A 13779-nucleotide genomic window follows, 5' to 3' on the forward strand; every position below is an offset into this window, starting at 1 on the left:
CTGGGGAAATAGCAGACAGGACTGGGGTGATGTGTGCTGTGTTTGGAGGGAGGAGCTGTAGGAGCACACAGGAGAGAAGATCCCAGCTGTCCATTGAAGGTTATTGCTCCTCTGTACCTTGGAAACCAAGGGCAGGAATGAAAATCTAATGGATACAGCAGCTCTTCTTCATCAGGCTCAGAAGAACCAGCAGTCTGGTTTGGTTCTATGAGTGGTCACAGGCACTCTTGCCAATTGATGTGTGCCAGCACTTGACTCCAAATGGCCAAAACTGGGAAGCTTTACATGAGTCAGACACCCCTGCTGTCCCTAGGGAAGTCTGTGCTGGTGTGCCTGTGTGGTTTGGGGCTGGAGGGTTTTGCTCCTGAGCAGGCCAGATGCTGACAGCCTCTTTGAATATTTCTGTTTGCAGATTAGTGGAGGACAAGGGGAATAACAAACACAGTTTGCATTTTGGGCAGTAATTTTAATAATCTGAAATGACTTTACCTTGAGCAATGCTTGTGCATGTGTGGGTGCTCACAGGTGTGTGTGGGGCTGGGGACCAGTTCCATCACAGGTTATGCACCTTCCCCAGAATGGCTCAGGGAAGGACAGCAGGGATTTTGGGGGGGCTTTGGCAGTGTCTGTTGGACACACATTCCGTGCACCTGGTGTGGCCCTCCAACTCTGCAGAGCTGGCTCTGGCTCTGTGGGGCTCTGCACCAATCTGTCTCCAGGATGAAAGTCTCTTTAATGGGAGCCCTTTCCTGCATGTGAATTTCCCTCTTTATTCCCACTCAAACCATAAAGAGCAGTCCTAGACTCTTTCCCTTCTCCGTTTGCACCCCATCCCCACTGCCTGTGTCCCCAGAGTCAGGTGTGAGCCGTTCTTTAAATGAGTGTTTTGAACATGAACTACACTGTGTTAGCCCAGTTACTAAGAAGGAACAGATTTATCAGATGAATCCCAGCAGGCCTGTACATGTCACTGTCTGGTATAGTGCAATAAAAATATACAGTAGAATAAGTATAAATACATATTTACAGTGTACAAGTAAAGCCAGGAGTACAGACTCTGGGTTTGAGTTTCCAGGTGCATATTAATGACTTACAGCTTAGGCACAGCATAAAAGGGGCAAGAACATTTTAGGTCTTAGGAGAATAACTTGGGATTTACAGCAGAGGGACTGTGGGCAGTTCTCTCCTGGCAATACATGAATTTTCCACTTGGATCATTGTGTCTTTGTCCATGATGGGCACTCCTTCATAAGCCTCTGGAGTGAATGGCCACAGCCTGCTCCCAGGGTAATTCCCACCGGTGTCATTGTGCAAGGCCGTGTGTTCAGGGATGCAGTTAGGAGTGAGCCATGTGCAGCTACAATGCCCAATTAACTGAAAACACTTGTCTATGTTATAATAATGTTATAATAATACTTTGTCCTTCCTGTTAAGAGCTCATGGGACTCCACAAACCTCAGTGAATGGCCCCACTTTTCCACCAGGAGGGGTGGAAAAACAAAAGCCAAGTGCAGTGATTTGCCAAAGGTTATAGAGAGCGAATTTGGCAGAGCTTGGAGGGGAACTGGTTCTTTACTTGCTCCAGTGCTTTGCTTCAACCCCCAGACCTGGCAAAAGGAGGAAATACCACTGCTCTCTTTGTATAATACTTGTGAGGTACTCGTATGCTCTGCCAGCATGTACAGGCTCAGTCACTTCCTCCTTGAGGAGAGTGCCTGGCAAGCAGAAATCTGGCCCTTGACATCGATATCCAGGGTCACTCCTGCCCATGCAGTGACTCAGGACAGCTCTAAGCTGGCATGTCCAGCATGCAGGGAAATATTGTGGGACATACCAGCCCCGATTCCAAGAGCAGCCAGACTCTCCCATGGTACCAAGACAAGGGGATTATTAGCTCGTGCCTGGTGCTGTGGTCTGGCTCGTCCTGGACCTGCTTGGGATCTCTGCAGCGTGGTGTGTCTGAGGAATGTATTTAGAGACCCCTGTTATCTGCTAGGGATAGAAGCTGTTTCTTCAGTATTTTCCTCCCACTCCAAGCTAAAAATACAGCACCAGTTAACTTGTCATTTGATCACAGTAAATGCTCTGCTGAAAGAAATGACTTTAAGGTGTCTGTTGGCAGAATTTATGGCCTGGGCAAGTCTCTGCAGAAGGCCTGTCCAGGTTGAACACAGCTGACTGAATGCAATCTATTTGCATGCCCTGGGCTTATCTTCCCAACCATCAGAGCAGAGCATGGTTACAGCACCAGCTTTGTACAGATTGTTGCTGCCACCAGCCCAGGAGTCCCCTCCTCCCCACTGGGCAGCCTGATGAACTGGATTCTGCTCCTGGTGTAAAGCCAGAGTAACAGTGACCTTGGAGGAATTCCTCTGGATTTACACTTGAGCAGGTGATGTCAGATCTGGGCTGGTACCTGTTGCAATCAAAAAGTGAAAGCTCCCACAGGTTTCTCTGGGATGTGCAAGGCCCTGTGGTGCCAAACACCAAAGCCGGTCCCCGGGGCAACACGGGACACCATGGGAGCTTTTTGAGCTGGATGGAGGTGCTGTGGACAGTCTTGTTCCCTGGAGCATGAAGTGGGAGCTCCAGCAAAGACCCCTCACTTGAGGCTGTGCTGGGTCTCTCGGTGCCGGCGCAGATCCACCTTGCGCTGGAAGCCCTTGGCACAGAGCTCGCAGCTGAAGGGTTTGAAGCCCGTGTGTTTGCGGCTGTGGGTGATCAGGTTGGAGCTCTGGCTGAAGGCTTTGCCACACACCTGGCATTTGTGGGGCTTCTCTCCTGCAGGGCACAGAAAATGGTAAAAAAAACCACTTTAACAGGTGAATAAAGAGAGGTAGAAATGCATTTTAGCAGAGTTAGGCCTGCTTGGGCATCAGGTGCTGCCAGCCCAGCTCTCCTGGTGATGTGTCTGGATTGAGATCCAGCACCAGAGGGTGGGAAGAACCAGGGACAATCCTCTCCAGCTGAGTGACCCATTTCCTGCATCCAGGGCTGGGTAAAACCACAACATGCACCAGAGGCTGGCCAATAACGACCTCCTTGTCAGGCAGATGTGCTTCAGCCTCCTGCTGTCTCACCCCATGTGGAATAATAACTTTGCAGTGCCTCTGGACACTTATCCCCAGTCTAAAACCTCTGTGCTTGGGGACTGTGTATGTACATTGGCATGATGGGCTCTAATTTTGGTTTTCTCATGGAATATTTTGTTTCTCACCTGTGTGGATGTACGTGTGCTTCTTCATGTCTGACTTCTGGTGGAAGCGCTTCCCGCAGTACTGGCAGGGGTAGGGCCGCGTGTCCGAGTGGATCAGCAGGTGAGTGGAGAGGGTGGAGGAACGTTTGAATGTCTTCCCACACATCTTGCACTCAAAGCTTCTTTCCTGTTGGGGAAGGAAAATCATGGGATGTCTAAGGCTGCAAGACATGTGACAGAGCTTGAAGAGTGATGAGAATTGTAGATTTGATAAGCAAATCTCCTTGGCTCGAAGAGTGATAACGCTGGGTGCAGCACAAAGGGAACGCAGGGAGGGTTAATTATGGAAATGGATCACATCTTGTGATCCCAACTCCTGCACCCTTTAGCAGGAGGTGAGGCACAGAAGAGCGAGTAGCAATGATCCTGCCTTCCCTTCCAAGGAATTCTGAAGGGCAGACTGAGATTTGTGAGACCAAGAGCTATGAGCTGTGGTTTTCAGAGCTAGAGCTCCTGTCCTTGTCACTGCGTGCCACAGGAAAGGCATCACGTTTGTAACCTAGGAAGTGTCACTTCCTCTGTAATGGATTAAGCAAGAGCTGAGGTCCAGAGCTGGTTCTCTGGAACCATGCCACCCACCTGGGAGTGGATGTTGGTGTGCTGCTCCAGGCTCACAGCATGCCCAAAGGTTTTGCCACACACTTCACAAGCAAAGGGACGGGTCCCGCTGTGAGACCTTCGGACATGGACCTCCAGTCCATGGGGAGTGGAGAACACCTGCAAAACAAAATCCCAGTGGTTTTCTGACATGAGGTGGCTGCATCTCCACCTCTGTTTTCAATTCCTTCTCTTTATTTAATTCTCCCCTCTGTGAGAACTCATGTGAACTGCAGCATTCCCACTGCCTTGTTCTCCTGACTGCAGGCCCCACTCTGAGCCACACACTTTGGTGTGCCCGACTGAAGAATGGGTTTCATGCTTCATGTGTGCCATGGAAATCCCTGCAGGCCCTCCCCACCCCAGAGGTTCTCATCCAACACACACCTTGTTGCACTTCACGCAGTGGAAGGTGTCCATGTCTGAGGAATAATGCAGGCTGTAATCCAGGGGGGGCTCGGTGCTGGGCAGGAGGTGGCTCCCATACAGGCTCACAGGGTGCTCCAGCAGGGCTGACTGCATGCTGGAAGACATCTGCTGGTAGCTGTATGGCATGTGGAAAGCATCCCAGGAAAAACCAGCTTTGTAGAAGGCTGGGGTGCTCGCTGTGTTAGTGCAGTCCTTGATCTGCAGCCCTGGCATGGCCATCTCTGAGTTTGCAAAGGAGAGGGAGAGGTGAGTGTCACACCATTGCCTGAAGTTGGGCACCTGTTAAAAAGTTCCCCATCTTGCCTGACCTCAGGAGTTGCAGTTGGCAACTTCTCCTTGATTCAAATCCTGATTGCCTAGGTAAAGTTCCCATCGTGACTTTGATTTCAATCTGAGGAAATTTTATGGCAAAGAATGCCATGGGAACTTTATGGCTAAGGGAATATTGAGCCCCCTGCTAGCCCTCCTTGATGAGGTGTTTGAACAAGTAGCCTGTGGGCACCTGCCTTGACCCACGTAGCACAGAGCTGCATTAATGTGGGGGAGGTTCATTCATTGGGAATCACAGCACAGTCCTTCATTCTTTCTGGTGCAGACCAGAACTGTAAAGGGAAATACAGAATGCTCCTGATGAGCTCTGCCTCTGGCAAGTTTGACCATTGATGTCAAAATAAGAGCTCTCATTTACTGAAAATCTGGGCCCAGTTTTAGGGGCTCCATAACCAGCTCAGCCCTAACCTCTTTTGCAATTGGGGTTTTGGGTAGCCAACCTTGAGCTGAAGGGCCTGGCAGCATCCTGCTCAGGTACTGGACAGGGACACTGTCTTCTTTCAGTTCAGGTGTGTCCTTTTCTTGTTTTGGAACCACACATCCCAGGTCCTGTTTATTGATGTCCTCTGGTCTCCTGTCTCCTGTGGCTGTAAAGAGCAGTGTCACACTTAGGTCACAGTTACGTCACTCTTGCTGCTACAAGAAGAGTCTGTTTAGGTGAGTTTTGCACTCTGGTGTGAACTCCTGCCTGGACACAGCAGCCCATGCTCAATTCCCTAAGGAAGTGCAGAGTGATGCAATCAGCATTCAAGGTCTGCCCATTGCTGAGGAAGGGAAATTCCAAGCAGGATGAGATAGGCAAGGCAGAGGGGCAGGATGAGATGACAGGATCCTTGATACCTGATACAGTTAGAGAAAATCAACGCTAGAATTATGTCTGTAAGAATAATTTCCCTATTTAAAACCATTTCTGTTTGTGTGGGTAACTAACAATCACTAACTTATTAACCTCCCCAGCCCTCTCCTGAGAGAGTTGGGTATTGTTAACATGGATTTATGGACAGCCAAGTAGGGAAGCAGAGAGGGGAGGCAAGTCCTTATGCACTGAGCCTTGTCTCCTCCTGCCCACACTCCCATTTATTTCTCCATTCTTCTCCCAGCCTTTAACAACATCAGCCACTCCTCGTTAAACTTTGTAGTAAAAATCTAAAATCACAGAACTAACGTGTATCCTTTCTGCTGGAGATGGGATAGATCTGCTGGAGGACAGTGTTAATCTCTTGTCAAAACCTGCCGCTGCACCAGAGACACAACAAATGGCCAAAGGATGGCGGCAGTAATGGAAATTAAAATGTTACCTCCTTTCTTTTTTATCAAACTTATCTCAGGGCCCGACTCTAATTTGATAGCCAGGGCTAGAACAAAGGGTAAACTGATCCTAAATTTGAATAAAGAAAATTTGAATGGTGCCTGAAGGGAGAAGATAATTACTCTGGCCCTGCCACTGCTTGGATGGCTGTGGGAGAGCAGGAGCAGAGGGAGCACAGCAGGGATGGGCAGAGCTGTGTTGGGTGGTGTTAACACCAGGAAGAGATGGTAACACCCCAAGGTAGAGAAGATGCAGTCAAGAGAGAATGTGGGCAGTGAGCACAGGAAACCAGAGATGGAGGTGGCAGAGTTGGGAGTTTGTAGAACACTGACAACCCAGTGCAAGCTCTTTTCCCAGCTATAAGTGGCCTGATGTTGGTCATTTTTTTCCCAAATATGACCAACTCCACACAGTATCTTATAGCTCAAATCTCCCCAGCAACCCAGCAGGAAACAAAGGGAGGATCAGAGTGGATTTGGGGCAGAGAAAGGACACACTGTAAGGGATCAGCTTGCCCTTACACTGACATCCCTGTGTGGAAGCCCTTGGATGCTCTTTAGCTCACTCATCCTGCTCCCTTAGCTACCTACTGAATTATTGATTTATCTCGGTGTGTTCCTACAAGCCCAGGGGCTGGACTGACTCACCAGTGAAGGCAGAGGTGACTGGACCCCACGTGAGTACTGGCAGGTCATCTTCCACACAGCGGTGCTGGTGATAGGTGTGAGCCTTTTTGCTCTTCACCAAAAAGGAACGTGGCATCTTCCATTCACCTTCTGGGATGAAACACAGAGAAACACCAGGTAAACCTCTGTGGCCTGGGGAGCAAATTCCCACTTGCTTCAGATTAAGTGCACTCTGTAAAAATGACACTTCACAATTAACCCAGGCCGAGGGAAAGGATTACAGAAAAAGAAACAGGGACAGCTTAACCCAAGAGCTGTGTTACCGAAACAGACCAAAACTGTCTGTGGCAGACACGTTGGAAGCCAGGACCTGTCTCTTGTAGTCCTGATCTGACTACAGGACAGGCTGCATTTCTGATCTTCTCCTCCCTGACAGGACACAGAGGGAACCACGGATTAGAGATCCCCACTGGAGAAAGTCTGAGTGTTTGTGCTGCACCTGGAAGGGCCCTGTCCCAAGCCATGGCCTGGGCTCTACTGTGAAATTATTACATAAACAATAATGATAGAAACAATACCAGTAATAGGAGAGAGACAGGGAAATCCCTGCAGAATGATGTGTGGAGGGCTTCCCTCTTACTTGACTAGTTGGAGTTCTGCCTGACAAACAAGAGAGCAGAGGCAGAGCAGGAGAGCTGGGTGAGAAGTCACCTTTTGGACCCAACTCAAATATTACAGACCGTTGAAGTGGCGGGCTAGGGACAAACATAAAATGCTGAAATTTAATCATACCAAATTCTCTTGCAATGCATGTGTTATCTTTGCTATCCAGAACCCAGCCCACCCTGTGCCCACTCCCTGGGGCTGGTAACTGCTCTGATGGAGGCAGGGTGGCAACAGGGACAATGTTGTGTGCAGTAATATCAGCTGGTGCCTTATTTGCATGTGTATTTGCATTTTCCCTTGTAATTGTTTGGGATAGAGGCACTAAAAACAAATCTTGCTATATTTCATTTGAAAAGTCAGCATTTAAGTCCTGACTCCTGTTGACTGGAAACAGTGTTTTTTTTCCTTCCTGAGAGCAGGTCAGTGGAACTTATTTACTAAAGAAAACCCCCCCAAAATCCATAAAGTTTGAGCCTGTTAAGCAGGAATGATATGAAATGTCTGTCCAAGGACAGAGCAGTCCTGAAATCCCAAAGAGGCAGGGATGGAAAGGTCTGTTCCCCAGGGTTCAGAAGTATTGCCCCTTCATGCTAAATATAATTACAGAGCCCAGTGGTGTTTTGTTTAAAGGTCTGAGGGCCACATTTACAGTGGTGTCTAAAGCTGTGGGATTCCCACAGCCAGGTCTGCTGGGGACAGGGGGATTGCCAGCGTGCCCCCAGCCCAGCTGCCTTTGGATATGCTGCTGTCCTTTTAAATCTGGTGCAGGATTCCCACTGTTCCATCTATGATTTCAGGGATAACTCTTGTTGGCTCTAACCATTTTTTCTTCTGAAATGACTCACCTGTTTTTCTTCATCTTTTTCCAAGAAATTTACGTGTAGCTTGAGATGAATAATAGAAAGCTGAGGCCAAGAGCAGACTTTTAATTTAATTTACTGAGGAGGGACCATAAGCAAGCCCTTGAGGGAAGGGACACTGAAGTACACACGGCTGCTTTTTGCTCTCCTGGAGCTCTCTAATGAGGTTTATTCAAAGAGCTGCAAAGAGTCTCTGCCCAGTGCAAAGCTGCAGGCACAGAAATAGCTCCAGCTCAGAGCAAACACAGAGCTGTTCTGCAGTGGGCTATAACCCTTCAGCAGCTCTGCTCAGCCCGTCTCCCTCCCATTCCAGCAGCACTGCTGAGCTCTTGGGCAGTTCCAGCTGAGCTACCTGTGCACAGACCCAACCCTGCATTATACACCTGCCACAAGTTAAAGTGCTGCCTCAAACCCTTCAGACCTGGAATTTCCACTCCTGTCACAGGGGTTTTCCCATGTGGTGGGGCAGCACTGTGTCCACAATGAGGGGTATTCACACCAGGAAACTTCACACATCGGATTTCTCTGCCTGAATTAACCAGCTCGTTTCCCTGGGCTTCCTCCACAGCGGAGGAAGAGGCTGTGGCAGTGGGTAACCCCAGGGTGAGAGCCTGCATCCAGCTGTGCCTGCTGGAACTGCCACTCTCCCTGCCCTCAGGCTGGAGAATCCTGTGGCAGCAGCCGGGCAGCTCAGCCAGGTAAATCAGAGGTCTGGACATGGGTGGTTTAAGCAATCCAGCAAAGTTTTATGGCAGTGCCCATATGCCAAGTACAGACAGCACTAAGTACAACCCCTCTTTTCCAGTGGTGCCTGAAAGCAGATGTCCATGAATAAAAAGAATCTTTCTGGATGTGTTTGCCCCAGCCTGTGTAAAAGTCAAATTTGGTCCAGTGTCCCGAGTGCTGATAACGGCCACGACTGAGCACAGCCATCCTCAATGGACTGAACGTTGCAAAAGGAAGTCACCTTCCCCCACCCCATTTTACAGAAAAAAAAAGGAACTGGGAGCCCAAAGCAGAGTTAATTAACAACTGCCCTGGACTGGCTTTGTGATTCACACAACCAGGCTAAAGGAAAGCTACAGGCAGAGATTGTGGGAGGAAAAAAGGACTGGTTTTCCTGGAAACTCCAGATTATCTGTAGCAAGAGATCAGCTGCTCCTAATGGCTCACTGTATTTCCCAGGAAAAGCAGTGCTGTGGACAATGGACCCTGCACCCTGCTATGTTTTAGAGTTATTGAAGCTTCTGAAAGAATTTAGCTTCAACCTTTTGCTGAAAATTAAAATTTCTTTTTTTGTTCATTTCAGCTCCTGTGGCAGCTGTTTCTACCTGGACTGGTAAGTGCACAAGGGAAATGTATTGCTTGGGCAGGAGTGCCCATCCAAAATGGAAGTGTTCTGGCATTTTTATCAATTCAATATAGGACATAAAACCAGTAGGTGGCTAGAATTGGCATTCTTATTCGCCTGCCCTTCTTGCAGCTGTATAATAATGTTCTAATGTGCCCTGAGAAAAAGACAGCGGGAGCCAAGGGGTAAAAAGCAGCTTCACTATTTTGGGTACCTCACCTGAAGCACCTTAGAAGGGTTTCTTTCACCAGTTATAAATTCCTCAGTCAGATCTGAAAGCAGATCCAGCATTTGCATGTTCAAACTCAAAGTTCCTTCATCCTCAGCAACGCTTTTGGATGATTTTGCAGAGTATCCCAGGTAAAACTCTAATGGGACACTGAAACATCGCAAATGGGCTTGGTGGCTTCTGACTCCAGGATCCTCATTTTACTGGATCCTGTGCTCCTCATGAAGCCCTCACTCTCACTTCAGTGCACAACAGCTCTCAGAACCCAAACCCACAGGAGTGGTCCTTGATGTAATTTAGAGGAAATTCAGACTCTCACTGAATTAGGTTATGAAGCCTTTGGTGGGGACACTGTTTGCAGGACCCAATTTGCAGTGAAAGCTCCATTCTAAAGGTGACTTGCATTCTTCTCTAAATTCAAGTAATTCTGTTTTCAGATTTCCAAGGTTAATTGCAGAGAATAAACACTTTTTCTTGCTACATTCAGTGAAACATTAAACTTTAACTGGCATTGCAAGGCTAGTACTCTCTAGTAGTACATTACACCACATCTTCAGAGAAGCTGATGAGCATACAGAGTTTTAGGCTAAAAAGGGTTTTTTCCTTTCCATTACTTAATTTATATGATTTATATTTATACCTTATTATTGCCCTTTTCCTGCTTTTTTTCCCTTCTTTTTCTTCTGGAAAAAGTGAAGCTTCCAAAAATACAGAATAGTTTCTCTTTCAAAAGACTACATTTTTGAAGAAAAAAAGGTGCAAAGTAGAACACAATGTGTCTGTGGTTTAAGAGCCCAAATAAAATAAAATAAGAAGTTTTATGGACTCTTGACTCTTTAAATATAAAGTCAAATTTGAAAGATTTTCAGCTCTTTACAACAAAATTAATAATTTCTTCACTAGTTCACCCTTGCAAAATTGAATGTACTTGGGGCAAGTAATTTAAACACCACTTTTTTATTGGAAAAATTAACAGGACACTTAATTCTTGTGGTAAGACTGGATAAATGGACATTATGCAAGGGGCAGCAAATTATGGTGGAAATTTTGTCGAAGAAGTTGAACAGAAATGCTGGTATAGCTGCACCACCCACAAAAAAAAAATATTTAGATTGTTAATTGCAGCACTTGTTCTCCAAAAAGCTCACATAGCTCCCTGTGATGTTGGGATTGGCACTGGCTTTAGGAAACTTTGCCTTAGGGTTCCATGGATGGAATTATACATTGCAATCTCCTAAATCCCAGATCTCCTTAATGTACAGATGCAATTTCAATGTGAACTTGCAAATCATTAATGTATTGAATCAATCTTGTGATATGAGAAGTGCCTATAAATAGCTAATTCCATATGCTAAAAAATTGTTAGATTAATCAGCCTATATTTAAAAAGGGTGGAAAAATAATAAAAGATGGATTCAAAGCAAAAATCCTGAATGAGAGAGGAATTGTCACCTACAAAAACTGGCACAGGTGACGGCAGCAGAGGTGTGCTGCTCTCTGAATGTAAAGGTCTGGCCCTATAAAAGAGCAAATAAAAGGAAAAGCACAGCTTGCCCTCTCCTCAATGGCAAAGTAAAAAACTCCACAGGTCCTGCTGATGGAGCTGGCTGGGACACAGGTACCTGAGACCATTGTCACATCTCTTATATTTAGCTCTATTGCCTTTTTCACATGTAAAAGTGAAATACAGGGCATATAATTTCAAAAGGTTCAATTCAAATGAGTCGGGTGAACCATTACCATAAAGGAGCCCTCAGGACAAGTGGCTTAGGCAATGGAATATATTACATATTTGCAGACACAAGCGAAGAAGGAGGAAAAAAGCTTAGAAAAACATATCAGAAAAATGAGAAAACCAATGCAATTAAAAGTGTTTAAAAGAATAAATCAATCACCTGTTTGAGGGACTTTGCTTTACTGGATTTGCCTTGAAATCTCCCCAGACAAGCGAGACGTCGTCCTCTCGCAGGACTCCTCTTCCACTTTTTCACTTGGTCGCAGTCAGTTGAAATAGATACTTCTCCTTTTTTCTCTCTGTTTTTTTTTCCCCCTGTTCCCCTCCCTGATTTTTCAATCAGATTATTTGTGTCAAAATCTGGCGGTGAAGAAACAGCCAATAAGAGGCAGAGCCCAGAAAGTATTTGCTTATCAAAACTTCCCAGGACTTTGACAACTTGAAGAGAATTCACGATGCCCAGCTCGAAGCCCTGGGGGCAGCACCCTTCACTTTTGGGGGCAGCTTTGCCTTCTGCAGGAATACTCCTCTGTCATATTGACAAAAAGCATGACACAGGAAATAATGTACTGAGCAGGCATTTGTTATTTTGTCTTTTCCTTCAAAAAAAAAAAAATTTAAAAAAGCCCTTAAGAAACCTGTATTTTTACAGACATTCATCCCCACATCATATCTCTCACAAACAGACACACCATCTGTCTCACACACACACACACTCACATACTTGGGGCTCATAAACAAAACCATCGAGCACATGTGCACAGAATTATTTTATTCCAGAATGGATCTTTTATCTCTCCAATTTCCAAGGAAAAACGGATAAATACTTGCATGGTATAACTGAAGAAGATGCGTGTTAATCACCCTTCATTTTCCCAGGCATATGTGTGTGCAATCCACACATATTTTAGGCATTGCTCTATCTATATACAGCTGTATACAGGGTATAAATATAGATTTAAGAAAGCTCATTAAGCAAGCTCATTAACAACAGCTTTGCAAAAAGCTCTTCAAGAGCAATAATAAGAATTTGCACTTCTATCGCTTGCTTTCAAAAAAGGTTTGAGAATGGGTTTGCAAATGTGAAAGAATTGAGTGTCAAAGTAATGGCCCGGTGGAAGGAGGGAGGAAGGAGCAGGGGCAGAGTGACTGTCCCCAGGTTGTTCTCTAGCACAGGTGGGAACAGGAGCTGGAGAACAGTTTTTTCTTTTAGAATCCTTGGGCATCACTCCTATTTGGAGACAAACAAGGAGAGCTGAAATCCCCAAATACTTGGGAGAGAGAGAAGGGGAGTAATTCCTTGATTCCACCTATTCTCTAGTTATCCCAACCCTCCTGGCTGTGCAGGTGCACAGTGGCATGAACTGTGTGCGCCCTCGGATGTCCCCTCCTGTGCTCACAGCTCTCTCTGTGCATGGTGGAACTGAGAGCGCAGAGATGCCTTCCAGGAATTCATCATTCCAGAGGTAAAGAAGTGTACAGCAGCTGTTGTGTGCTGAGTACTGGACTGCCACCAGCAGGAAAACTCCTCTGGAGATGGAGTTTCCTGCTCCCTGTGAGCTTCCAAACGCATTTCACTGCTTCCTACAGCTGCGTGGCTCTGCTGGGTCCCTTTTCCTGCTGCAGCTCAGGGTGGGGAACACCAGGAAGGAACAACCTTTGTTCTGCCCCGGGCTCAGCGGGAGGCTGGGGCTTCCCTGACGGAGCAGATCCAGGGACACTGGGGGCTGAGAGCAGAGGGATTCTGCACCCAGCCACGGCAGGGCCTGCTGTCCCCAAGGCTGTGCCAGCACAGGCACGGGTGCCAGCCGTGGCATTGCCCCATGGCACCGGCCGGGCTGTGCAATGGGGTTGATGCAACTCGGAGATAGGAGCGTGGATTTCACCCGCGTTGAGAAAGATTCAGATTTTGATCTTAACCCATCTGTCATAATACTGAGCATAATTAATTCTTGTTGTTTACAGAAGCGAACAATCCCCTTTCCCGCTCCCTCCTCCCCTCCATATTTATCTAGCTGAGTTTTGCATGAAAGAAACGTTCCCAAGGCATTGTGCTTAGAAGCTGATTTGCATCCTCTTAAACACAGGCATTTGAGGGATTACATTTCCCGCTAGGAAAACAAGCATTGTAACAGAAACCCAAAATGTACATTGCAGCTTCAGGGTTTGTATGAAGACAGTTACAGGAATAAAACAAAACAGGAAAATGACAAGCTGCTGAAAAGGCCTGAGATGTAGTTTTATGAAACACTGGAGCTGGCTTCTGCCAGCACCCCTGAGCACAGACTTCCCAATGATACACAGTGCAAATGGGTGCAGAATGTGCCTCTTAAACTCAAGACAGTCCAAGTAAGTCAACTACACACAAAAAAAAAAAAAAAAAAAAAAAAA

General features: G+C 46.7%; 1 protein-coding gene across 1 annotated transcript; it reads right to left on the minus strand.

Annotated features, from left to right (window-relative positions):
- Positions 1-916: 916 nt before the first annotated feature.
- Positions 917-13779, minus strand: GFI1B (growth factor independent 1B transcriptional repressor). The gene is made up of 7 exons (XM_068211168.1): positions 11549-13779; positions 6569-6697; positions 5053-5199; positions 4241-4503; positions 3836-3973; positions 3218-3383; positions 917-2781 (listed from the first exon to the last, which is right to left on the minus strand). The coding sequence occupies exons 2-7, from the start codon at positions 6681-6683 to the stop codon at positions 2603-2605; spliced, it is 1008 nt and encodes a 335-aa protein (XP_068067269.1). The 5' UTR covers positions 6684-6697; positions 11549-13779; the 3' UTR covers positions 917-2602.

This window comes from Anomalospiza imberbis, chromosome 21, assembly GCF_031753505.1.
Source record: "Anomalospiza imberbis isolate Cuckoo-Finch-1a 21T00152 chromosome 21, ASM3175350v1, whole genome shotgun sequence".
NCBI lineage: Eukaryota > Metazoa > Chordata > Aves > Passeriformes > Viduidae > Anomalospiza > Anomalospiza imberbis.